The sequence below is a fragment of the Sus scrofa genome, chromosome 2 (assembly GCF_054392235.1).
Source record: "Sus scrofa isolate SSC_HxYL_T2T_F1_AM1 chromosome 2, Sscrofa_HxYL_maternal_Yorkshire_Landrace_v2.0, whole genome shotgun sequence".
NCBI lineage: Eukaryota > Metazoa > Chordata > Mammalia > Artiodactyla > Suidae > Sus > Sus scrofa.
This window is the reverse complement of record NC_139384.1, coordinates 69,266,359-69,292,774: the sequence shown is the minus strand read 5'-3', so window position 1 is coordinate 69,292,774 and position 26,416 is coordinate 69,266,359. Positions and strand designations below refer to the sequence as shown.

General features: G+C 50.0%; 1 protein-coding gene across 17 annotated transcripts; it reads left to right on the top strand.

Moving 5' to 3' along the window:
- Positions 1 to 1,571: 1,571 nt before the first annotated feature.
- On the top strand, positions 1,572 to 26,408 carry NIBAN3 (niban apoptosis regulator 3). 17 transcript variants are annotated; one of them, XM_085009283.1, is made up of 16 exons: positions 1,572 to 1,719; positions 3,764 to 3,939; positions 5,264 to 5,394; positions 8,744 to 8,869; positions 9,482 to 9,596; positions 11,922 to 12,089; positions 12,712 to 12,827; positions 12,918 to 13,022; positions 13,247 to 13,409; positions 14,053 to 14,243; positions 16,832 to 16,990; positions 18,530 to 18,646; positions 18,727 to 18,834; positions 20,258 to 20,369; positions 22,761 to 22,844; positions 25,079 to 25,251. In XM_085009283.1, exons 2-16 carry the CDS (start codon positions 3,885 to 3,887, stop codon positions 25,183 to 25,185), a joined length of 1,857 nt encoding a protein of 618 aa, XP_084865409.1. In that variant the 5' UTR covers positions 1,572 to 1,719; positions 3,764 to 3,884; the 3' UTR covers positions 25,186 to 25,251.
- The last annotated feature ends 8 nt before the right edge of the window (positions 26,409 to 26,416 follow it).

The window sequence follows — 26,416 nt, the reverse complement described above, 5'->3', positions numbered from 1 at the left end:
GTTGTCTCACAGTTCCCAAGGCCAGAAGTCTGAAATCAAGGTGTTAACAGGGTCAGATACTTCTGAAGGCTCCAGGGGAGAATCTCTTGCAGACTTCTCTCAGTTTCTGATGGCTGCTGGCAATTCTTGGCCTTCCTTGGCTTGTAGACACATCACTCCAGACTCTGCCTTTGTTGTCACATGGCCTTCTCTGTGTGTGTGTCTCTGCGTCCTGTCCTAATAAGGACACTTGTTGGCTATAGGACCACCCTAAATCCAGGATGAGCTCGTCTCAAGATCCTCAACTAGAAGTTCCCGTTGATGGTCAGTGGGTTAAGAACCTGACGTCTCTGTGAGGACTCAGGTTCGATTTCTGGCTTCACTCAGGATCTGGCATTCCTACAAGCTGTTGTATAGGTTGCAGATATGACTTGGATCTGGCGTTGCTGTGGCTGTGGCATAGGCCAGTGGCTGTAGCTCCGCCTCCACCCTCTACACTGGGAACTTCCATATGCTGCAGGTGTAGCCCTAAAATGAAAAAAAAAGAGATATGAATATATCACATTATACCACATTTTAACTTATCTATTCATCAGTCAGTGGACATTTAAGTTCCTTCTATGTTTTAACCATTATGAATAATGCTGCTATGAACATGAGTGTATAAATAATGTCTTCGAGAGCCTGCTTTCAATTCTTGGATATACATACAGAAGTAGAAATGTTAGGTTATATGCATATGGTAATTCTATTTTTATTTACTTATTTATTTTGTCTTGTCTTTTTGGGGCCACGCCTGCAGCATATGGAGGTTCCCAGGCTAGGGGTCTAATCGGAGCTGTAGCTGCCGGCCTACACCACAGCCACAGCAATGAGGGATCCAAGCCTAGTCTGCAACCTACACCACAGCTCATGGCAACACCAGATCCTTAACGCACTGAGCGAGGCCAGGGATCGAACCCACAACCTCATGGTTGCTAGCCCGGTTCGTTAAGCACTGAGCCACGACGGAACTCCCTATTTTTATTTTTTTATTTTTAATATATTTTATTATAGTTGATTTACAATGTTCTGCCAATTTCTGCTGTACAGCAGAGTGACCCAGTTGTACATGTATATACATTATTTTTCTTGTATTATCTTCTAACATGTTCTGTCACAAATGATTGGATATAGTTCCCTATGCTATACAGCGTGACCTCATTGCTTATCCATTCTAAATGTGATAGTTTGTGGTAATTCTATTTTTAATTTTTTTCTCTTCTTAGCGCTGCACCTGCGGCATAGGGAGGTTCCTGGGCTAGGGGTCAAATAGGAGCTGCAGCTGCCGGCCTACACAGCAGCTTGTGACAACACTGGATCTTTAACCCACTGAGCGAGGTCAGAGATTGAATCCACATCCTCACGGACACTATGTTGGGTTCTTAACCCACTAAACCACAACGGGAACTCCCGTTTTTAGTTTTTTGAGAAACCTCCATACTATTTTCCACGACAAATGTATTATTTTACATTCCCACCAACAGTGCATAAGGGTTCAAATTTCTATACATCTTAGCTAATACGTGCTTTCTTTTCTTTCTTTTTCATAGTGGCCTGTGGACACATCCTTTGGGGGCCACAATTCAACTCATACTCACTTAGGCAACCTCCCACTGCACACAGAGGACCAGTCATGACCTCTGCCTCTGGCCATGCTGCAGGCCTGCTCAGAGCCTTGAATACATCAAATACACCAAGGTGCTGCTTCTGTATGTAAGGACTGCAGCATCTGCTCATGGGCCACGTGTCAGCTTTGGCTGGCTCTAGGGACTGGGGGAGGCTGGTGGGCAAGGGACGTGGGAATTGAAACCTCAAAACTGAAACCACAGAAAGTGAAGTTTCCTTCAACGTCTTGTCCAGGTTGATCACTCAGATGTGAGAGTGAGGAAGTGGGACGGGGCCTGGGCGGAAACAGATTGAGAAATGCGGAGGAGAGGCTTGGAAGGAAATTAGCCCAGCCGTGGCCTTGGGCCAAGGCAGGTGGCCGTGACCCCTAAAGCTCTAGGCAGAGATCAGGGCAGGGGTGCCTAGAAATGAAGGGAAAAAGATGAGACAGATACAGGGACCCAAGTGAGGGTCCCTGACTGAGCTGTGTCACTCCTTCTGTACTCCTTTCTCCTTTGAAGCAGCTGTGCCAGCTCCAGGCCTGCTTGAGGTTCCCTTCCATCTTCAGAATAAAACCCACTTTTCTCATTCTACCCACAAGCCCCCGTGTGGCCCCTGCCACCCATCCCCCCTCCTACTTAACATCTGCTCCTCCTTCACTCTTCCCAACCAAGTGCATTCCCACCTCGAGGCTTTTGCATGTGCTGTACCTGCTACCCGATACCTATTATTCTCTTTCCTCCAGCTTTTTGCAAGGCTTGGTCCTCACTTCCTTCAGATCTTGGGGCAACGTAACCTCCCTGACTCTTCCTCACCCCTAGCATTTTCTGTTTCTTCTTGTTCCATTTTTCTCCCTTGCCAGTATTATCTGACCGTTCTGTTGTGTAAACCAATGGTCCATGGGGACGGAACTATAGTCTGTTTCGCACACATCTGCATCCCTAGTACTCGGCTCAGGGAAGGCACTCGGGCTGGCATGAATGAAGTTAAAAGCAGAAATGAATCCTGGGGCGTTCCCGCCGTGGCTCAGTCGTTAACGAATCTGACTAGGAACCATAAGGTTGCGGATTCAATCCTTGGCCTTGCTCAGTGGGTTAAGGATCTGGCGTGCTGAGCTGTGGTGTAGGTCACAGACTCAGCTCAGATCTGGCATTGCTGTGGCATAGGCTGTCAGCTGAAAAAAAATTAAAAATTAAAAAAAAAAGAAATGAATCCTGGGGCATTGGTGAGAATTACAGATGTTCCTAGTGGTTTACACAAAATGGAGGTTTAACTCTTTCTCTAGAAGGAGGCCAGAACTGATGGAGCAATGTCATAAACTCTTGGAGGACCTCCCCCTCAAATCACATTATAGTTGTGCCATTGTCATGTGAGTTTCACCTCCTGGTCCAGAGTGACTGCTTGTGCTCTAGCCATCATGTCTGTGTTCCGCCCACTAGGACTTGACACTCCCCTCATCTGAAAGCCTGTGAAACCTCCATTTGATCATATTTCAGCCTAAAGTGCAAACCAACCTTCTTTCCTGCTTCTTGCTTCCTCACCTTCCTTCCCTCCTTCCCTTCCGTCCTTTGCCAAACACTGAGGGCTGCTTTGTGCCAGGCACTGGAAAAACAGGTGAAGTGGTGGGGAGGCCCGACTAATCTGACCCAGTCCAATGCTATATGTGACTGGTAAAGCAGGAACAGAGAGGACATGCCCCATCGGTCCAGGGCACAGCAGTGGCTCCTCATCCGTTTCCCGTGCCCCAGCACTGACCGCAGGGACTGGGGGCGTCAGTCCAGTTCTGTCTTCCCAGCCTGGGGCTGGGGCAGGGCTGGATCCTCAGAATCACCCAGCATGGGGTAGGTACAGTCAGCAGGAGGGGTAGGTTTGTCCACCCATCCCTTCCCTGCCCCTCCACACCAACAACTGCTAGCAGGTCCTCCAAAGCCAGCTAGGACTTTTGTCTCCCACCCCCATCCCCTGGGGGAAGTCCCTACAGAAACCACCAGCTCTGGGGGACTTGGCCTCAGGGGAACCAGGAGGACACAGGTGCAGGGTGGGGCGGGGTGGGGGGCAGGGCAGGACAGGGAGCAGGCATCCCACACACACTGGGACCAAGCTCTGCTTTCTGACTCCAGGCAGCTGGTCTCCACAGCAGGGAGGACCCTCACTGGCCGCTCTGACCCCAGTGTGTCCCTGAACTGAGGAGCCTAGGGGTCGTAGGGAGGGAGGAGTGTCTGCTTCACTCTCAGGGGAGCCCAAGGGACGGCAGCAGGATGGGTGGGCGGCCCTCAAGCCCTCTGGACAAGCGGCAGCAGAAGCAGCTGAGAGGTGAGCCGAATGGGAAGGGGCAGGAGGTTGGTGGATGGGGTTCAGGGCGGGGTTGTACCCAGGATGCTTTATTCATGTGAATTCCAGGTAAGCAATGAATACTTTTTTTTTTTTTTTTTTTTTTTTTTTAGTTTAAGTGTGTCCCAGATTTTGCATACTTATGCTAAAAAAGTATTCCTTATTTACCTGAAATTCAAATTTAATTGGTGTATTGTACTTTTATTTGGTAAATCTGGTAACCAAACTCAGGGCATGGGGCCAGGTAGGCAGTGCCCAAGCCCAGCCAGATCTTGTGGGATGATCCTCCCAAGTGGGCCAGGTAAATAAGGAGTACTTTTTTAGCATAAGTCTGCAAAGATTTTAAAATCTTAAAAGCCTCACCCGGCACAAGGGAACTTTCTGTGTGGACTCTAGGGACCAAGTCACAGTTCCCAATTTGAGACAGAGAAGGGCCAGTGTCCTCCATCCTCTGTACTCACAGTTGAGCACTTACTGGGTGCTAGAGACACGGTGGGCTTATTATCCAGACTAGGAAACCAGGTCAAGTTATCATTACACCATTGGAATCAATAAGCTCTGCAAAGTGTCAGAATTTTTTTTCCTGTAGTGGCTTAAACAAGATAAAGATTTATTTCTCCCTCCTATAGAGGGGTACAGTGGCAGGCAGGCTGGTAAAAGTTAGACAATCCAAATCCTTCATCTCATGGCTCTACCTTGTGTGGCTTCTTTGCCTGAGATTGCCTCATGACACAGAATAGCTGCTGAAGCTCCAGTCATTGAGTCCACATTCCAGGTGGCAAAATAGATATGTTTTACATACGGTCAAGTGCGCATATCTTAGAGGAGCAGCTTGAAGAACTTTAACACTTATGTAATCACCTCCTAGATCAGGGTACAGAACACTTCCGTCATCCCAGAAAGGTCCCTTATGCTGGGTGAAGCTTTTAAGATTTTGAAAATCTCCCCAGGTAAGGGGCACAAGGGAACTTTCAGGTGTAATCCCTCTGTTTTTTATCTTGATCATGATGATGGTTTTATGGGTGTGTATATATGTCAAACTCATTAAATTCTATGCTTTGTACAATTAAGGTGTGTTGAACCTCAGTTACAAATTAAGCCCGTGTCCTTTAACTCCCCCTTCCCAACCCCCATGTGGATAAAAACAGGCAGTGAAGGGTTAAGTGTGAATGGAATTGGAGCAAATCTTTTTGGGCAACTTCGGGATGAGTGCAGGAGTCAATAAGTGGCTTCTCTGCCTATTATGCCCCTACCTTCAGCAGGTTGGGAGGGAGCCTGATTCAGCCACCTTACCTTGTCCCTGCAGGCCAGGTGGACACCCTACTGAGGAACTTCCTGCCCTGCTACCGTGGGCAACTGGCAGCCTCGGTCCTGTGGCAGATCTCCCAAGAGCTGGGCCCCCAGGAGCCAGCCGGATGCCAGCTACTGCACAGCAAAGTGGGTGCTGCAAAAGGGGAGGGGATGTTGAGTGGGCGAGGTGAAAGAGGCCATTCATTCATTCAAGGATTGCTGCACACACCTTTGCCTTCACTAGTTCCTTGACCAGGGATAACTGTTAAAAATTCCTTCTTGGAGTTCCCTGCTGGCTCAGCAGGTTAAGGATCCAACATTGTGACTGCTCTGGCTTGGGTCATTGCTGTGGCATGGATTTGATCCCTAGCCCAGGAATTTCTGCGTGCCACAGGTGCAGCCCAAAAAAGCCCCAACACACACCTCATTCTTGGAACATTCACTGGCCATTTAATCTACTGCATGCCACATCCCAGGCTGGATGCTGGGGACAGAGTAGTAACTGAAACAGATCCTGCTCTGGCCTTTGAAGCTCACAGTCTAATGGGTGGGGGAGGAGGAATGATGACAAATTAGTTATCAAGTTAACATCAGGATGCAGAATAAACTCTTTTTTTTTTTTTTTTTTAAAGGGCCACACCTGCAGCATATGGAAGTTCCCAGGCTAGGGTCCAATCAGAACTGCAGCTGCAGGCCTATGCCACAGTCACAGCAATGCCTGATTCAAGCTGCATCTTTGACCTATGCCACAGCTTGCAGCAACACCGGATCCTTAACCCACTGATCGAGGCCAGGGATCAAACCTGCATCCTCACAGACACTATGTTGGGTTCTTAAGCCTCTGAGCTACAACGGGAACTCAGGATAACTTCAGATAGGTACTAGAAAGACAAAATGAAAGGCGGTGTCGGGGGCAGGAAACTGGGGTGTAGGAAGGTCCTTTTGAGCTGAGATGTAAAGGATTAGAAGGAGCCAGAGATGGAACTCAGAATGGGAAGGGCATTCTAGGCGGATGGCACAGCAATGCAAAAGCCCTGAAGCTGGAAAAGGTGTGGCCTGCCTGAGTGCAGCACCCCAAGGCACAGCACTCCCATGGGACCCCCCAGCCTTTGCATGTGCCATTCCTCCCCACACTTTGGCTGCTACTTCTTCCAAGAAGCCTTCCTTGATTACCACTGCCCCGTTTAACTCGGGCACCTCCTCTAGGAACACCCCCCCCCCAAATTGTCTGTTTCTCCCTGGTCACATACCCACCACCTCTATTTGTCTGCTTTGCAAGGATAGGGGCAAGCCTCTTCTCCACTTCACCCTGACCCCATGTGCCCATATTATGCCTGTCCTTAGTAGGGGCTCAGGAAGACTTTGTGGATGGAACAAAACAGCTTGGAGCTGCCCAGGCCAAGCTCCAAATGTCTCCTGAGCTGGAAAGTGGTGCCCAGGATATCCACACGCCCTGCCCAACCTACTCGGTCTTTACCAGCCCAGGAGATGGGTCTTTGACCAGTGAGGAAAATAGGGCACAGAGAGGTGAAGTGACCTGCCCAAAGTCACATTGCCAGCAAGACGCAAAGTGTTCAAACCCAGAGCCCACACTCTTTGTGACGCTGGGTCCCCTGTCCCAGTCGGAGCTCTGAGATTTCCTCTCTCAGATGCCCCTTCTCTCAGTTGTGCCTGCCCTGGGGTGGGGCTCCCTGGCTCCAGGAACACAGAGCCCCCTCCCACCTGGGACTCCCCCATCCCACCTGGGGCATCATGGGGCCTGGGCTTTGCCTCCACTGTACCTTTCCCCACTTGCTGATCCCAGCCACCTGGACCAGGGCACAGCTAATGTTGGGGTTCAAGCAGTGTGAAGGGGTTTCCCCTCACTTCAGTTGGAATGTTTTATTTAATACTATTTTTTTTTGTCTTTTTGCCATTTTTGGGGGCCGCTCCCACTGCATATGGAGGTTCCCAGGCTAGGGGTCTAATTGGAGCTGTAGCTGCGGGCCTACGCCAGAGCCACAGCAATGTGGGGTCCGAGCCGTGTCTGCAACCTACACCACAACTCATCGCAATGCTGGATCCTTAACCCACTGAGCAAGGCCAGAGATCGAACCCACATTCTCATGGTTCCTAGTTGGATTGGTTAACCACTGAGCCATGACGGGAACTCCTCTTTAATACCAATTTTTATATATTTGCATGAGGTATATCATTTCTTTTTTCTTTTTTCTTTTTCTTTTTTTTTTTTTTTGTCTTTTTGCCTTTTCGAAGGGTGCTCCCACAGCATGTGGAGGTTCCCAGGCTAGGGGTCTAATTGGAGCTGTAGCTGCAGGCCTACACAACAGCCACAGCATTGCAGGATCCGAGCCTTGTCTGCGACCTACACCACAGCTCAAGGCAATGCTGGATCCTTAACCCAATGAGCAAGGCCAGGGATCGAACCTGCAACCTCATGGTTCTTAGTTGGATTCGTTAACACTGAGCCATGACGGGAACTCCATGGAGGTATATCATTTCTATAAGAACATTTTAACAATATCACTGTGCAAAATCTTAGACCTAAGAAGAGGGATGTAGAATCATTTAACAAACCTCTGGTTTCCCACTACCTCGCCAAAGAAACAAAACATCACCAGTGTTGCTCAATTAATCATCAAATTGTTACCGAGTGCCGACTGTGCATCAGGCACTACTCTCAGACCTGGAGATGAAACAAATGCATACTGTTCAGATGGCCAGGTGGTGAGATTGCTAAAGAAGATGAAAGGAGGTGATGTCCCTTGCTTCTCATAAGGTTAAACTATACCTGCTCCATGACCCAGCAATCCCACCTGTATTAGTAAGCTATGCTGTGTAACAATACCCCACACAGTCAGTGCTTAAAACAACACATGTTTATTGTCTCACAGTTGCTGTGGGTCAGGAATCTAGATGGGGTTTTCCTGGGTCCTTTCTTTCAGGGTGTCTCATGGGCTGCAATCAAGATGTTGGCCAGGGCTGAGGTATCATCTGAAGCTCAAATGGGGAAGGGTCCCCTTGCTAGTAAATCAGGGATAACAAAAGTGTCCACCTCAGTTCTTATGTGGAAGAAGGCTGTGAGTATGCTTGATAAAGAATGTAATACTAGGTTCCCATTCTCAGTGGATTAAGAACCCAACTAGTATCCATGAGGATGCAGGTTTGATCCCTGACCTTGCTCAGTGGCTTAAGGACCTGCCATTGCCATTAGCTGTGGCATAGGTCGCAGATGCAGCTTGGATCTGGCATTGCTGTGGCTGTGGTATAAAACAACAGCAGCTGCAGCTCTGATTCGACCCCTCCTGGCTCAGGAACATCCATATGCTACAGGTGCAGCCCTTAAAAGAATAAAAGAAATAAAGCGGGGAAAAAAAAAATATAACACACCAGCAGCACCCTAACACCCTGTACTTGGGGGCACCCAGGGCCATAGCAGGAGCTGTCTGAGTGGTCTGGACACCATGCTCCTGACACCTGTCCACCCATTCTCCCATAGAAGCTGCCCCGAGTCCGTGAGCACCGAGGGCCCCTGACCCTGCTACAGGGCCACCCACCCCAGTGGCAGCCAATCTTCTGTGTCCTGCGTGGGGACGGCCGTCTGGAGTGGTTCAGCCACAGGGAGGTAAGTGAGTGGCCTGCAGCCCACCTACCTCTGGCCTCTCCATCCCACCCTCCCCAGCTGGGGTTTGGGGTCCAGTTCCCAACAGAGCCACCCCCCCTCTTCAATCATTGAGTATGAATCAAGGTCACCTGTGTTCTTGACCCAGGGTGGATGGCCATCTCCTGCTGTGTCTGGTGGGTAAACTGAGGCCTGGGCCAGGGGTAGGGACTCCCTCATCATTATCAGCAGAGCTGAGGATGAGACTTGTGAGGGCTTTGCACATCCTGCCCATGCCCTGCTTCCCAGCTGGGGAATCCAGGCAGATCACTTGTCTCCCTGGGACTCAGTTTCCATCTCTGTGAAATGGGATGAGGACAATCTCTGCCGCATGGGCTTGTGAGGATTTGATGAGATAATCCTCACACAGCACTTGGGACTGACTAGCACACCAGGGGTCCTGGGTGATCAACTATCGGGAAAGGGGGGGTGCACATAGAAGGAGGGAGGGGTGGAGGGAGGGAGGTGGGGGTGGAGGACTTCCCCAGTTAGCCAGAAACCTTCCCCTGGTCCCATATTGCGTAGAGGCCATGATCGAGACCTGTCCCAATGTGGTTCTTTGGATGCCTTTTGTAGGAATATGAAAATGGGGACCATCCCCTGGAATCCACACCCCTGACTGGGTACACAGTTTTGACTTCCCAGAGTGAATATCTGCGCCTCTTGGATGCTCTGTGCCCAGACTCCTCGGGTAAGGCTTCCGGGGACCCCAAGAGCAGGTTTCTCTACTTTAGCACTGTTTTTTTGTGTGTGTGTGTGTCTTTTTTTAAAGGTCACACGTGAGCATATGGAAATTCCCAGGCTAGGGGTCGAATCAGAGCTGCAACTGCTGACCTATACCATAGCCACAGCAATGCCAGATCTGAGCCGCATCTGCGACCTACACCACAGCTCACGGCAAAGCCAGATCCTTAACTTATTGAGCGAGGCCAGGGATTGAACCCTAGTCCTTATGGATGCTAGTCGGGTTTGTTACCACTGACCCACAATGGGAACTCCTACTTCAGCACCATTGACACTGGGGGCCAAGTCATTCTTTGCCATGGGGGCTGCCCTGTGCTTTTCAGGATGTTGAATAGTATCTCTGGCCTCCACCCACCAGTAGTACTCCCCACCCTCAGTATGACAACCAAATATATCTCCAGATATTGCCAACTGTCCCCAGGGGCACCACTACCTCTGGGTGAGCACCTCAGCTCTAGAAAGAACAATACCCACTCTTGTCAGATGAAGAAGTTAGGTCACCAGACCAGAAACAAGGTAAAAATGATAAAAACCTGTGTCAGCAAGTATGTGGGGAGATGGGCAGTTGTGGACAGGAAAAATCACACAGATTTGCTGCAGAATGTAATTGTTCAGTCCAGTGTTTCCAGGAGGGTTCTTCCTCCCTCCCTCTCCCTCTTCCTCCTCCTTTTCTCTCTAGAGAGGGTAAGGAGCAGCATAAGTGGGCTGGCATGCATCTGATGAACCTCTGTCATCTCAATGCATCAGCCCAGGAGGCAGCCCCATCACTAAGCACCCCATTTCAAAGGTGGGGACACTGAGGCTGAGGGACAGAGCCAGAATTGCACCTTTTGCTTCACTGCCAAGCTATCCTGCTGTCTCATAATGCAAAGATGTAGCAACAAGAACAGTCTGCAGAACTGTTGATGATGTTGCAAATACCCCTCCTTTGGGGCTGATTAAATAAATCACAACCCGGCCCTTAGAAAGGAAAGCTGCGCGCGTAGCCACTGAAGTTGTCCCAGACATAGGCAGGAGCCAAAAGACCAGTTATAGGTCAGAAAACTTCACCTTGTTAAAAAATGCACCCTGTGCAATTTTGTACAGATTTTAAAATCTGAAGTAATGCTCCCCAAACTGTTTACAGTGATTGTTGCCTCTGAGGGCTGCGGTTGAAGGGCTGGATGACCAGGAACGTTCACCTTCTGGATTATTGCATTTTACTGCAGTCTGTATGTATCATTCTGGAAGTCAGAACAAAACACTGAAGATTTAGGAGGCTCCAGCTTGATTTTTTTTAAGGCTGCAGGTGTGGCATATGGAAATTCCCAGACTAGGGGTCGAATTGAAGCTGCAGCTGTGGGCCCACACTATAGCCATTATCAATGTGGGATTTGAGCCATGTCTGCGAGCTATACCACAGTTCATGGCAACACTGGATTCTTAACCCACTGAGTGAGCCAGGGATGGAACCTGCGTCCTCATGGATACTAGTCGGGTTCGTTTCCATTAAGCCACGACAGGAAGTCCCTCCAACTTAATAAAAATAAATTCACTCGGAGTTCCTGCTGTGGCACAGCAGGTTAAGGATCCAGCATTGCTGCAGCTGTGCCATGGTCACAGCTGCAGCTCGGTTTCCATCCTGGTCCAGGAACTTTTATATGCAGTGGGTGTGGCCAAAAAATTAATAATGAATTCACTAATTTTTGTCCTCCCAACAGTTCTAGTTCATTGGTATTACTTTTTTTTTGTTTTTCATTTTTTAAAAATTTTTGGCTGGGCCTGTGGCATTCAGAAGTTCCCAGGCTAGAGATCAAACCTGGGCCAGGAATGGAACCCTTGCCACAGCAGCGACCCAAGCTGCTGCAGTAACAACACTGGATCCTTAACCCACTGAGCCACCAGCGAACTCCACTGGCATTACTTTTTAGCCCATTTTACAGGTAGGAACACTGAGGTTCAGGGAGCTGAAAATCTGCGCAAAGTGCTAGCCAATGGTCTGGCCAGGTTTGAACCTGGCCTAGCTGACTCTAGCACCCCACAGCAAGCAGGGTTCAGATCACATGCCAACTTGGACAGATTTTTGGTGGCTGCTCAGGCCTCTGTGTCAAGTAGGGTGCTGAAGCTGGGAAACAATTCTGGGATAGATTGCTGATGTCTGCCCTGGGCACACCTCCCCTGAGACTGAGCTGGAATAAGGATTCCTCTAAGCATTTTATGGTGATTTTCTCCTAGTGAATGAATGTAGAGTGAATGAATGAATGAAGATGCAGCCTCCTCTGTCTGCTTTCAGGAGACCATACACAGGAAGAGCCTGACCTGCTTTTGGAAACTCCTGTTCAGTTCCCCCTGTTCCTGCAGCACCCATTCCGCCGGCACCTCTGTCTCTCTGCAGCCACAGGGAAGATGCAACAGGCCTGGAGCCTAGCCCTGCAGGGCGGCATCCGGCTTCGAGGCACAGGTGGGGCTGGGGAAAGGGCAGGCAGTGATGGGGCGCAGAGTCTGGGGTCAAATGTCTCTGCTCCTGCTGGCTGTGGGATCCTCTCCAAGCCTCAGTTTCCTTATCTATAAAATGGATTGTGGGGACGGGGGAGAGACATGAGAAATAGGCAGTCATGTGTGGTTAGGGTTGTGATGAGGACACAGCCCTGTGGAGCCTAGCCCAGGGAATCAGGGAGAGCTACTCAGAGGCGGGATGGTGAAACTGGGGCCTGAAAAAGATGAGAAGCCAGTCAGGTGAAGAAGAGGAACAGGACAGACACATATGGCTAGATAGGTTGTTGACTGAACAAACATACTTAACTGAAGAGGCAATTAAAGACTGCAGTGGGACCTGGGCTGTGACCGTCCGCCGGGGATGCCTTTTCCAAAATGGTATAAAGGCTCCATATGGGCTCGTGGTGGTCTTAGGGGAGCGTGTTCCCCGAGCAGGGCGCTTTGTGCAAAGGTCTGGAAGTGGGTGAGACTTAGCTGTTTGGGACCCAGCAAGGAGGAGGCGGAGGGCTCCCCCTTAAGGCGACGGGGAGCCAAGCAGTCAGAGGGCTGGGGAGGGGTGGGCAGGCACTGAGAAGCCGTCCTCTCAGTTCTGCGGAGAAGTCAAGCCCCCGCCGCCCGTGCCTTCCTGGATGCCATACGGCTCTACCGGCAGCAGCGAGGCCATTTTGGCGACGACGACGCGACCCTGGGCTCAGATGCCGAGGTCAGTGCAGTGCAAAGTCATATCCTGGACCCCGGGGACACCAGGACCCCTCTCGGCTCACCGCCGTACCCATGGTCACTTCTCCCGCAGGTGCTGACTGCGGTACTGATGCGGCAACTGCTGCCTGAGCTGCGATCCCAGACTCTGCCCGGCCTGCGGGAGTCCGGCCGCGCCCGGGCCTGGTCCTGGACCAAGGTAGGCGCGGCGTTGAGGAGGTGGGGCAGGGATACGCCGTGAGCGGTGGAGGGGGCTAGGAGCCGGAGCTGGATACCCAGCTTTGCCCTCCCTGCAACTGTCGCCCAACCTCTCTCCCTGTCTCTCTGCGTCTGTTTCTGTCTCTCTGTCCTCCCACCTCTGTTCCATTTCGACTCTCACCACACCCCTGGCCCGTGTGGGGTCCCCTCGGCCTGTCTGGGCAGCTCCTGGACGCTGTCCACGCTGCAGTCCTGGCCGGGGCCTCCGCGGGGCTCCGCGCCTTCCAGCCCGAAAAGGACGAGCTTCTCGTGGCTCTGGAGAGAACGATCCGACCTGACGTGGAACAGATGTTGCAGCTGCAAGCGCGGGTGGCTGGGAGGCTTCAGGGTGAGGCCTGGGGGCGTGGCCTTCAAGGGCGTGGTCTGGTGTGGAGGCGTGGCCGGGAGCCTGAGAGGAAAATGGGGAACAGCTTGGGTGTGAGGGGCGGGGCCCACCCGGGCGGGGCCAACCCTCTGGACCCGGAAGACTCGGCAGGGCCAAGGCTGAAAAAGGAAAGAGGGGGGTCTAAGAGAGAGAATGGGTGTGGCCTTGAGGCTTAGGTGGAGGGGACAAGACGAGTACAGTGTCAAGAGGGAGGGCGGGGCCGTGGGAAGGGGAAGGGCCAGTGATGAAGCGGAGAAGTCCAGAGACCGAGACTGGGTGGGGAGAGGCGGGAGGGTTAGCAGGCCTGACCCGGATTGTGGGTTGACCCGTCAGACCGCGGCAGAGATGGCTCCCACTCAGCTCAGTAACAAAGAGAACTGGGTTGAAATTCAGACTCTGCCTCCCAGTGTGCGACTTTGAGCCGATCCTCATTGCATCTGAAGCCTCGGTTTTCTTATCTGTAAAATGGGATAGGGGAGGATGTTCAGAGTCTGCGCTCCGGTCCACTTAACCCTGTTGAGCCCATGACCACATTCCCTAGCACCTTTACCGCGTAATTGCGGAGCACGTAAAAGAGGAGATCCAGGCCAGTGTTTTCCACTTGCAGCCGAGGTCCAGGGTCCCCTCGAATCGTGCCTGCGCAGGAAGGTGGATATGCAGCTGCCCCGGGTCACGCAGACGCTGCTGAGCACCTTGGAAGCCGAACTCACGGTGGTGCAGACCCTTCTAACCCAGGGTATGGACCGCCTCTCCCGCCACCTGCGTAGGAGCTCCTCAGGTGCCCGCCTGCGGAAGGAGGTGAGCTTCGGTGGGTGGGAGTTCATTGGACCTATGGGCTATGTCGCCCACATATTGAATTAACAGGCTTAGAAGCCTTAAAGTTTGCCAGATCTCTGGCTAATGCTTGTCCAAATAAATGAGGACTGTCTCTAAATCCATGTGGATGAGTTGGACCCTCAAAGGTGAATAAAAGAGTTGTGTGAAGCTTGCGTCATTCTTATTTGAAAACTTTTTCTTTTGAAAATCTCTCAACTTTTTTTTTTTTTTTTTTTTTTTTTGCTTTTTAGGGTCACACCCATGGCACCTGGAGGTTCCCAGATCTAATCTGACCTACAGTTGCCGACCTATGCCACAGCCACAGCAACGCCAGATCCGAGCCTCATCTGCGACCTACACCTCAGCTTAGGGCAACGGGGATCTTAACCCACTGAGTAAGGCCAGGGATCGAACCCTTAACCTCATGGTTCCTAGTCGGATTTGTTTCAGCTGCACCACGACAGGAACTCTGTGAAAAATCTCCAACCTTTCTTGTAGGCTACTTCTTACTTACTTAAGATGGACCACCATGCTATGGTCACTGGTGCACAGTTTAATTACATAGGGGAATAGAAGAAGTAAGATGACAAGATTAGCATTTCTGTAACATCAGTCTAGAGTCACCTTCCCCATAAACTCTTCCTTTGCCTAGTCCCCTCTTTGGTCACAGCCTACTCCACCCCCTGAACCAGAGAATTCTGGTCCACGCAGGTCAGCTCAGTTCTTCTGGTATTTATGTATTTATTTGTCTTTTTAGGGTCACACCGATGGCATGTGGAAGTTCCCAGGCTAGGGGTCGAACTGGAGCTGCAGCTGCCAGCCTACGCCACAGCCACAGCAGCATGGGATCCTAGCTGTGTCTTTGACCTACCCCACAGCTCGAGGCAACACTGGATCCTTAACTCATTGAGTGAGGCCAGGGATTGAGCTGGCATCCTCATGGATACTAGTCAGGTTCGTTACTGCTGAGCCATGGCAGGAATTCCAGTTCTTCTGATATTTAACATGTCAGGAAACTTTCCTACTATGTGTCAGGGAACCTTCAACTTGTTAAGCATCTGTTAACCTTTAAATAAAACAGCCAGTTAATTTTACCAGCAAAATGTTTCGAGGAGGCGGGGAGTATAACCAGAACTGCAATGTGGGACGTGCAAGCTACAACAAAAACATAGGGAAGTCTGGCAAACAGAGGTGAAGTGCATTACTTTATAGAGAAAAAGGAGGAAGTTGGGAGGGGCTGCTTTGAAAGAAAGCCAGAATTCAGCATGGTGACAATTTCTCATTAGCTAGTAGTGGTAGTCTCTCATTGGCTGGGGCTGTTGCTGGGCAAGGAGAAAATCTTCCTCCTCTGGAGTGGTAAAGTACTAACTCTTTTCCTGTTGGGAATGTAGGGTATGCCTCTTCTTGTTTGGAGTCTGAAGGGGGCAAGGAGAGGCAGTGCATGAGAACTGCCTCTTCATGGTTAAGCAACTTCATTTTATTTTATTTTATTTATTTTTTTGTCTTTTCTAGGGCCACACCTGCAGCTTATGGAGGTTCCCAGGCTAGGGGTCGAATTGGAGCTGTAACTGCTGGCCTATGACAGAGCCACAGCAACTCAGGACCTGAGCCTCATCTGTGACCTACACTATAGCTCATGGCAATGCTGGATCCTTAACACACTGAGTGAGGCCAGGGATTGAACCTGCAATCTCATGGTTCCTAGTTGTATTTGTTAACCACTGAGAGTCATGACAGGAACTCCAGCAACTTCATTTTATTTTACTTTTATTTATTTATTTATTTATTTGTCTTTTTGCCATTTCTTGGGCCACTCCCGTGGCATATGGAGGTTCCCAGGCTAGGGGTCTAATCGGAGCTGTAGCTGCCAGCCTACGCCAGAGCCACATCAATGTGGGATCCGAGCCGCGTCTGCAACCTACACCACAGCTCACAGCAATGCCGGATCCTTAACCCACTGAGCAAGGGCAGGGATCAAACCCGCAACCTCATGGTTCCTAGTCGGATTCGTTAACCGCTGTGCCACGACGGGAACTCCTCCAGCAACTTCATTTTAAATGAGGCTTCCCTTTATTAATTCTCACCTCTCCATTTCATAATCACCTCCTTTAGGAACTTTTCCTGGTCTTTTCTGCATCTACAATTCCCTTGGCTTCCCTCCTCACAGAAGCGTTTACACAAAATTGTTTTCTTTGTCTACAGTCTGTCTCCTCCAACTTTTCCATGAGCTCCTTGAGGGCAAATACCATATTGGATTATTCCATCTCTGTAACCCCAGGATCCAGAACAGAGAATATCGGGTGATGGTATTAGTGTGACAAGGGCTGAGTGTGCTCATTTCCCCTCAGTCATGCCAGCACCACATGTTATCATTTTTTTTAAGTTTTACCATTTAATGTCCATCACACCATATGTCACTATTACTTTTGCTATGCATTTTTTTGGTGACAACTGAAGTGGGATGTGTTTCCATTTGTGTTTCTCCTTCAACAAATTGGCTGTGAGGACCTTGGCCCTGTTTTCCCATTGGCTGATGGTGTTTTTCTCACCTGACTGCCACTGGAACACAGGTTTACTCATTTGGGGAGATGCCATGGGATCCAGAGCTGATGCAGACCTGCTACCACGAGGCTGAGCAGAGCCGGGGGCGCCTAGGGCAGCTTACAGCACCATTTGGCTTCTTTGGAACACAGAGCCTGGTGTTTGGTGCCCAGGATCTCGCACAGCAGGTGAGGATGAGTGGGAGGTTGGGAGGAGGCGAGGTAGGGATGGCAACCTGCCCTGAGTAGGTGCCAAGTGTGTGCTGGGGAGACCACGAAGACCCAGATAGACCTGGCCCTCCCTCACCATGCTCCCAGTGTCATACAGATGTGAGCTCATGACAAGGCAGTGACAATGCCTGGTGGACAGGGCTCTGATGGAGACACACTGGTGGTGTAGAACCCAGAAGAGGTACCCGATCTAATCCATCTCTAAGGTTGGGAGGGCTCTAGGAGGAGAGGACTTTTGGGCTGGAGCCACCAGGGGAGGAATGAGAATGCGGCATGTCCTGGCTGGAGGGAATAGTGTGGATAAGCCCTAGGAGGTGAGAGAGCTTGTCTGCATTTAGGGAAAATGAAGCAATTTGTAGACATTGGGTTGTAGGTTTTGAGGGAGGCAGAGATGTGAGAGATACGCCAGTGAGTTTGGGGGACAAATGGGTCAGGGCCTTGAGTATGGGGCTAAGGATACTGGGCTCTGTCTGAGGGCAGTGGGAGCTACAGCAGGTCTGTGGACAGGGGATTCAAGGGGTGTGTGTGTATGTGTGTCTTTTTGCCATTTCTTGGGCTGCTCCCATGGCATATAGAGGTTCCCAGGCTAGGGGTCCAATCAGAGATGTAGCCACCGGCCTATGCCAGAGCCATAGTAATTCGGGATCCGAGCCATGTTTGCAACCTACACCACAGCTCACGGTGACGCTGGATCCTTAACCCACTGAGCAAGGCCAGGGATCAAACCCGCAACCTCATGGTTCCTAGTCGGATTCGTTAACCACTGAGCCACGATGGGAACTCCTCAAGGTTTTTTTTTTTAAGGCTGCACTGTGGCATGTGGAAATTCCCAGGCTAGGGATCGAATCAGAGCTGCAGCTGCCAGCCCCATGCCACAGCCATAGCAATGCCAGACCAAACCACGTTTGCAACCTACACTGCAACTTGTGGTAATGCCAGAACCATAACCCACTGAGCGAGACCAGGAATTGAACTTGCATCCTCATGGATACTAGTCTGGTTTGTTTCTGTGGAGTCACAAGGGGAACTTCAAGAGTTTTTTTTTTTAGAAAGTGCTGCCTGACTTGGGGAAGAGGGGCTGTCTGCGCAGAGGTAGAGGAGGTCTGAACCAGAATGGGTTGGTGGAGAGAAGCAGGGTGTGTATTTAAGGCCAATGGGATGGGACATGCTAATGGACATGATGAGTGAAAGAAACAGGGATGGAGAAGACCCATTGCTGCCTGGCACGGTCGTTCAGTTTGGGTACTGCCCAGATCACTCAGCCAAGAAGGCTGAAGTCTAGACAGCTTGCTGCTCCCCATGCTGGGCACTCTGTCAGTGATTGGATGAGCCCCATCTCCTGAGAGGCAGAGGGTATTTTTTCTTGACCCAAAAAGGAGGTTGGGGGGAAGTAGCTGGTCAGAGCAGGCTGGATGCTGAGAAGGGTTCAGCCAGGCAGGTGTGGGGCCCAGAAAGAGCTTGGATGCCCAGGGCTCATCTTAGCATCTCCTCCCACAGCTCATGGCTGATGCCGTGGCCACCTTCCTGCAGCTGGCTGACCAGTATCTGACCACGGCCCTAGACTGTGACCAGGCTGCCCAGCAGCTGGAGAAAGTTGGGGGGCGTGTGCTGAAGGTGAGGTCTGTGGGGAGGGCATGGCAGTGGGCCTGGGTACTTGGGTGGTTAGGGAACCAGCTGTTGTGTGTGTCGTGCAGAAATTCCGGTCGGATAGTGGCTCAGCACGGAGGAAGTTCATCCATGGCTGGCTGCTCTGCATCTTCTTGCCCTTCGTGTTGAGCCAGCTGGAGCCAAGCTGCAAAGCGGTGAGCTGATGGGGGACAGGTCCTATAGAGCGATCCAGCCTCCGTGTCTTTCTGTAAGGTGGGAAGAGTGTTCTCTCCCTCAAAGAACCACTGTGACAATTAGACTTTTGGTCCCTGAACCCTGGGGTTGTGTCGGATGGCTCTTCTGGGCCCCCATGATGCCCTTGGCTTCTCCCATGACTATGCTTAGTCATTTGAGAGCTGACGTGCAGTCCCATGCATCACTTAGCAGCAGGTGACACAAGCTTCAGAGAAGGGAGGGGGCAGAGGGGATCATGTGTGGGGGCGGGGGATTGGTGCTGAGTGGTTAGGGAGAAGATGATGCTTGAGAAGCAGTGAACTAAAGGCCTGAACCATGTCCTGGGGAAGAGTGCTCCAGGCAGAGGGTACAGCATGTGCAAAGGTCCTGAGGTACATCTGTGCCTGGTAGGTTGGAGCAACAGTGAGGAGGTGCATGTGGCTGGAGCTTGGTGAGCAAGAGGGTAGGAAGGAGATGTGAGGAGAGGCCAAAGGGGCCTGGCTACACAAGGCTTAGGGGCACCAGGAGGGTCTCTGAATCAGGGGTCAGGCAGGAAGTGGCTGTGAGGGGTCCCAGTAAAAACCCTATACTTTTCCCACTGAGGTGTGATATGCTTTGTTTCACCCCCCCCCCCAAAACCCTGAAATTTCCTCATTATCCTGAGGAAATAATGAATCAAGGAGTTCACTTAAAAGTTTTTTTTCCCTTTTCTCTTTTTTGACTGTATCTACAGCATATGGAAGTTCCCAGGCCAGGGATTGAGTGTGAGCTGCAGCTGCAGCGTATACCACAGCTGTGGCAACGCTGGATCCTTAACCTGCTGCGCCACAGTGGAACTCCAAGGAGTCCATTAAAAGATGAGGAAACTGGAGTTCCTGTTGTGGTACAACAGGATGAGTGCGTCTTGGGAATGCTGGGACGCAGGTTCAATCCCCGACACAGTGGGTTAAGGAGGCATTGCTGCAGTTGGCCCGGGAACTCCACATACCTCAGGGCAGCCAAAAAAAAAGGTGAGGAAACTGGAGTTCCTATTGGGACTCAGTGGGTTAAGAACCCAACATAGTGTCCGCGAGGATACAGGTTTGATCCCTGGCTTTGCTCAGTGGGTTAAGGATCCCGAGTTGCCCCAAGTTGCAGCGTAGATCCCACACTACTGTGGCTGTGGCGTAGGCCAGCAGCTGCAGCTCCCATTCAACCCCTAGCCTGGGAACTTCCATATGCCACATGCGCAGCTGTAAAAATATAAAATAAAATAAACACCCAGTTCTTTCAAAAAATAAAACAAAATAAAGAGGAAACTGAGGCTCAGGTTTCCCTGGCTAATCAGGGGCAGAGTTGGGGGTCAAACTCGAGTCACACACAACCCACCCCTCCAGCCCAGCCCCTCACCTGCCTTGGTTCCAGGAGCTGCCTGAGTTTGAAGGAGAGGTCCTTGCTATGGGCAGCCCTGCCCTGACCATTGAAGGCATCTATGAGGATGTCGTCCGGGGTGTCCTGCTGCAAAGGATCAATCAAGGTGAGCCCCATCCCCCCACAGCTCAGAGGAGCCTGGAGACCCCTGACTGTATACTGAGCCCTCTGAGAGTCCCCATGGCCTCTCACTTCCTGTGAACACTACCCTTTAACTAAGGGCCAGGACTGGGACAGAGGGCGTCTGGGTGGCAAGCATAAGGGGGCAGTGGAAGCTCCCTGAAGGAGGGGACATTGAGTGGGGCTTTGAGGGATGTGTAGGAGTTCTTAGGTTGAGAGAAAGGAGGCAAAATTCAAAAATCCGGTATAGACTTTTACATTTGTTCATTCAACAATCTCTGTTTTATTCTGGGTGGCACTGAGGCCTCAAGAGTACTTGGAGAATTCCTATTGTGGTTCAGCACTTTAAGAACTCTACTAGTATCTATGAGGATGCAGGTTCGATACCTGGCCTCACTCAGTGGGTTAAGGATCTGGCATTGCTACAAGCCAATGCTATAGGTGTGGTCCTTAAAAAAAAAAAAAAGAGTACTTGGACGTGGGATGGGCCTCTCAGGATTTCCTGGGCTGGGAAGAATCTCTCTCTCTTTCTCTCTTTTTTTTTTTTTTTTTTTTTTTTTTTTTTTGTCTTTTTGCCTTTTCTAGGGCCACTCTCACGGCATATGGAGGTTCCCAGGCTAGGGGTTGAATCGGAGCTGTAGCTGCCAGCCTATGCCAGAGCCACAGCAACGCAGGATCTGAGCTGCATCTGTGACCTACACCACAGCTCATGGCAACACCAGATCCTTAACCCACTGAGCAAGCCCAGGGATCGAACCCAAAACCTCATGGTTCCTAGTCGGATTCCTTAACCACTGAGCCATGACGGGAACTCCATTTTCTTTTTTTTTTTTTTTTTAAGGTTAGACTTTATTTTGTTACCAATATTCTGTTTTTATTTCTGTTTTTGTTTTTGTTTTTTTTTTTTTTTAAGAGCTGAATCTGTGGCATATGGAAGTTCCCAGGCTAGGGGTCTAATCGAAGCTGCAGCTGCTGGCCTATGCCAGAGCCACAGCAACGCAGGATCTGAGCTGCGTCTGCAACCTACACCACAGCTCACGGCAATGCTGGATCCTTAACCCACTGAGCAAGGCCAAGGATTGAACCCAATCCTCATGGATACTAGTTGGGTTCGTTTCCACTGACCACAATGGGAACTCCTGGGAAGAGGCTCTTAAATCATCGTTTCTCCCTCCCACCTTGTCTGCTCTCTCATGACCCAGTGCCTGTGACTGCTGAGAGATGTGTACTAACAGTGTGTAATGGAGATTCAGGAAATGTCACGGTATCCACATGGCTGACTCCGAAGTCAGGAGAGGAGGCTGGGCAGATGTGCAGGGTCTTAAATGACGGCAGAGGAGTTTAGACATTTTGTGGCAGATCTTGGGGATCCATGGAGTGTGTGTGAGCAGAGGACAGCGGTGGCCAGACTGGAAGCCAGGGAGGAAGCTGAGGGCATGGTTGGGGGTGGGGCAAGGGGTGGACTCAAGCAGGGGCAGCAAGAAGGGGCTGGAGCCCAGGCATGAGGAGGAGGCAGAGGCCAGATGTTGTTTTTGACCTGGGGTGTCACTGAATGCATGGGAGGGACCACAACCCTGGGGATGCAAAAGGAGAGGAGTCCCAAAGACCCTGAACTTGAAGGACACAAAGACAAAGAATGGGCACAGAAGGAACGGTTGGAAAGGTGGGAGAAATCTAGAGATAGCAGGGCTCTGAGAGCCAGGAAGTGAGGGCGAAAAGTATCCTTGGTCTGTGCATGGCCAAACAAAAAGAAAAGAGTTGCCTTAGAAAAGGGGACATTTAAAATGGAAAAAGGCAGAGTTCCCATTGTGGCTCTAAGAACCCGATCCCTGACCTTGCTCAGTGATTAAGGATCTGGCATTGCGGGCTTGGATGTGGACTTGGATCAGCATTGCTGTGGCTGTGGGGTAGGCTGGCAGCTACAGCTCCAATATGACCCCTAGCCTGGGAACTTCCACATGCCACAGGTGAGGCCCCAAAAAGAAAAAAAAAAAATGGAAAAAGGCTATTCTCTGGTTGGAAAAAAAAAAATATCCAGATAACAGGTTTCCGTTCCTAGAGGTTTTACATGTCCTGTGTGTGTGTGGGGGGGGGGGGGGTGTTTCTATCCTTAATTGATTTGTGAGGTCTGCTTTGAAGTGCCCTGCGGGAAGGTAGGATGGGTAGGACCTAAGCTCAGTGAAGGTGTGGGGATTGGCTAGCAATGTCTGCAATGGGCACAGGTAGAGAGAAACTCCTGTGAGTCACTTGTTTAGGGTTCCTGGTTGAGACATTTCCTCCATCCTTTGTCCTCTTGTGCCTCTCTGGATAATTCACGGGAGCCCTAGGATGCTGGGGCTTATCTAGGTGGCTCCAGGGGTTTAATCTCTTCTTCTAGAACTGAAAAAGGCCCTCGGTGCCAGCAACGTGTCCTGCACTCTGGATGACTGTTCAGAGGCTCCATGGGACCAGGCAGGAGCAGGTGAGGACCTCAGAGGTTCTTGAATTGCTGGGGGGTGGGGTGGGCTACATGAGGTGTACAAGATGGTCATAAATGTGAGTTCTTGGATGGAACAGCATTCCACCTTGTCTACTGACCTGGCTGGTTGGCCAAACTTGTGGTGAACTAGAGCAATGGGGAGAAACTGCCTGAGCGACAGAAGTACCCCTCTGACATTCATATGAATTTGTGTTCCATTTTTTCTTGCCAGTTTTCTGTAGGGACTCTTCCTGTGGATATTGGTTCCCAAGACGGATGGGGGAGATGGTGGTGATGGGAGCTCTGGGCTCACCTTGAACAAGGGCTCTGTAAGATGGATACAGGGAACCAGGCTCAGGTCAGGGGCAGCCTAACTTCCTACTGTAAGACCCTACCATGAGCTCCTTGTTGGAGTAGTAAATGCATGTAGGGCTGAGGCTGACACTACTGGTGGTACAGGCATCCTGAACTCCAGCCCTAAGATGGAAGTGTTTCATGAGGACGTCACTGAAATTGGGCAGAAAACAACTGGTCCATCTAGACTGGACCAGAGGGGAGTTCCTGTCATAGCCCAGTGGTTAACGAATCCGACTAGGAACCATGAGGTTGTGGATTTGGTCCCTGGCCTTTCTCAGTGGGTTAAGGATCCGGCGTTGCCATGAGCTGTGGTGTAGGTTGCAGATGCAGCTCGGATCCCGCATTGCTGTGGCTCTGGTGTAGGCCGGTGGCTACAGCTCCGATTAGACCCTAGCCTGGGAACCTCCATATGCCGTGAGAGCGGCCCTAGAAAAGGCAAAAAGACCAAAAAAAAAAAAAAAAAAGAATGGACCAGAAGACAGGATGTCTATAATCTGGATATTCAGAACCCAGGGCTGATTCGGAGATTCTGGAATGGCTGACAGCTCCTCAACCCTCTTGGGTATCGCTGTTTTATTCTTGTTTGTTTGTTTGTTTTGGCCACACCCAAGACATGTGGAAGTTCCTGGGCCAGGGAGCAAACCCAAGTCACAGCAGTGACAATGCCATATCCTTAACCCACTGTGCCACCAGGGAAATCCCAGGTATTACTTTAGGAGAACCTTGTAAATCCACCCAGCTAAGCGGCTCCTGCATTCTTCACCCGCAGCAACTCTGCAATAATAAACATGTCAGTTTTCAGTGCCTAACTTTTGGGGTCATTTGTTATGCAGCAATAGCTAACTACCACACTCCCTAGCTGATTTGGGGCAGCATCTCATAGTCAATAGCTGCAGGGAAACTGATGTATATTTATGCACGCTGGGAAAAGTGAAGACTAACACTCTTAGAAAGACTTCCAGTGTCAGAATATTTGGAGATTTAAAACTAAGGATGAGGAGAGTTCCTGTTGTGGCTCAGTGGGTTAAGAGCCTGACTAGTATCCATGAAGATGCAGGTTCAATCCCTGGCCCTTCTCAGTGGGTTAAAGGATCCAGCATTGCTGTGAGCTGCAGTGAAGGTTGCAAATGGGGCTCGGATCTGGCATTGCTGTGGCTGTGGTATAGGCTGACAGCTGCAGCTCTGATTCAAACCCTAGCCTGGGAACTTCCATATGCCACAGGTGAGGCCCTAAAAAGACAAAAAACCAAAAATCAAACAAAAACCCAAACAAAATAAACAACAACAACAACAAGAACAACTGAGGATGAGGGATTGTGAATGGTCCCCTTAATCTATTTAACCAGAATCTAACTAATAATGGGGTTCTGCTTCTAGTCTTTTGCACTAACAGCTAATGCCACAGTGAATGACCTTGTACATGATTTCATGATTTTCCTGGAAGTGTGGATCTCTGGGTAAATCCCTCAAGGTGAAATCTCAGTGACTGGAGCATGTGTGCTTGTCATGTCAATAGCAGTCTCCAGAGGGCTCTCCACCAGGATGGTCCCACCTGGTGCCCCTCATCTGTGCAGAGGTGGCCCACTTCCCCATAGGTTGTCAGCTGACGGGATTTCTCAGATCTCCTGGGTGCAAAATGGTATCTTGGCATTATTTTAATGAGTATGTCTTATAGGGGATAAAGTGAAGAACCTTTTCGTATGTTTGGGAACGTCTCTGTGAACCTCTTTTTCTCTCCTTGGCCCACTTATTTTCTGGGTGCTTTTACATTTCTATGAAGTTTTTATTGCTAAGCTTCCATTTACTGGGCACTTATTATGTGCCAGACATTTGATGAGTCCAAATGTCTTGCCATCCTTATGACACTTTCCATTTTACAGATGTGGTAACTGAGGCTCAGAGAGGGACTTGCTCCAAGCAACCAGGCTCTGGCACCAAGGTTCAGCCACTCTGCCCACTGCCTCCTCCAGGGACATTCCAGAGCTGAATCTTGGCCCACATTCATCATCATTCCCAAGGAATAAATGTCTACCAGTGGAATTTCTGAGTCAAAGCATGTGTACCATTTCAAGGCTTTTTATAACCCCTACACCTCCTCCTTACTCCTTTCCAGAAACTTTTAACACCCCTACAAGCAGCATTTATGCATATTCTCCATATCCTTTCCAAATACTAGGACTTTTCATGAAAGAAAAATCTCTGCCAATTTGATAGACACATAAATTTCATTGTTTTATTTTGAATTTCTTCTGTGACTACCTTGAACCTAAAAATGTTTATTGATCATTTCTATGTTTGTATGTTTATATGTTTTGTTTTGTTTTAGTGAATGGCCTCTTCATAGCTTTTACCTACTTTTCTCTTTAGGAGGTTTTTATTTGTTTGTTTGTTTTGCTTTTTAGGGCTGCACTCACAGCATATGGAGGTTCCCAGGGTAGGGGTCTAATCAGAGCTACAGCTGCTGGCCTACACCACAGCCATAGCAATGCCAGATCTGAGCCGCATTTTAGACCTACTCCACAGATCACAGCAATGCCAGATCCTTAACCCACTGAGCGAGGCCAGGGATCAAACCCGAAACCTCATGACTCCTATTTGGATTCATTTCTGCTGCGCCACAATGAGGACTCCTCTTTAGGATGTTTTAATCTTTTTCTTATTGATCTCTAAGAACTCTTTGTATATTAGGGATAATAACACTTTGTGAAGTAGGCTAACAGATTTTTTTTCTCAGCTTGCTTTGGGCCTTTGGGGTTTGCTCCAAATCTTGACTTAGTATCAAGTTTCCCATCTGAGAGTAAAGTTTTTACTGGCTTCCCTCTGCTTTCCAGAAAAGTCATCTGTCCACTGGAGTTTGGCAGCTTCTCCACATCACAAGCCTTCCAGCTGCTTCCGGAGGAGGTTCCGAGAGGGATTTCCCCAGTGGTTTTCTCAGTTCAGCTTTCAGAGGGGAACATGCACACTCCATGGTTTCCTCCTATTTTGCCATAGAATTTTCATCTTCCCCCAGTAGAATGAGATTTTTCTCATCTTTCCTGAAAGCTCCTTGCACAATGAGGACACCCTATCTGTACCTTGAATTTTACTCAGTATTGAGCCTCCCCCAACCACTCATGTTATTAAATACACATCTGAGCATCATTCTTAAAACTTAATTTTTAAGAATGACACAAAAACAATTCGAAAATACATTTGATTCTTGGAAAACAACTCCCTTG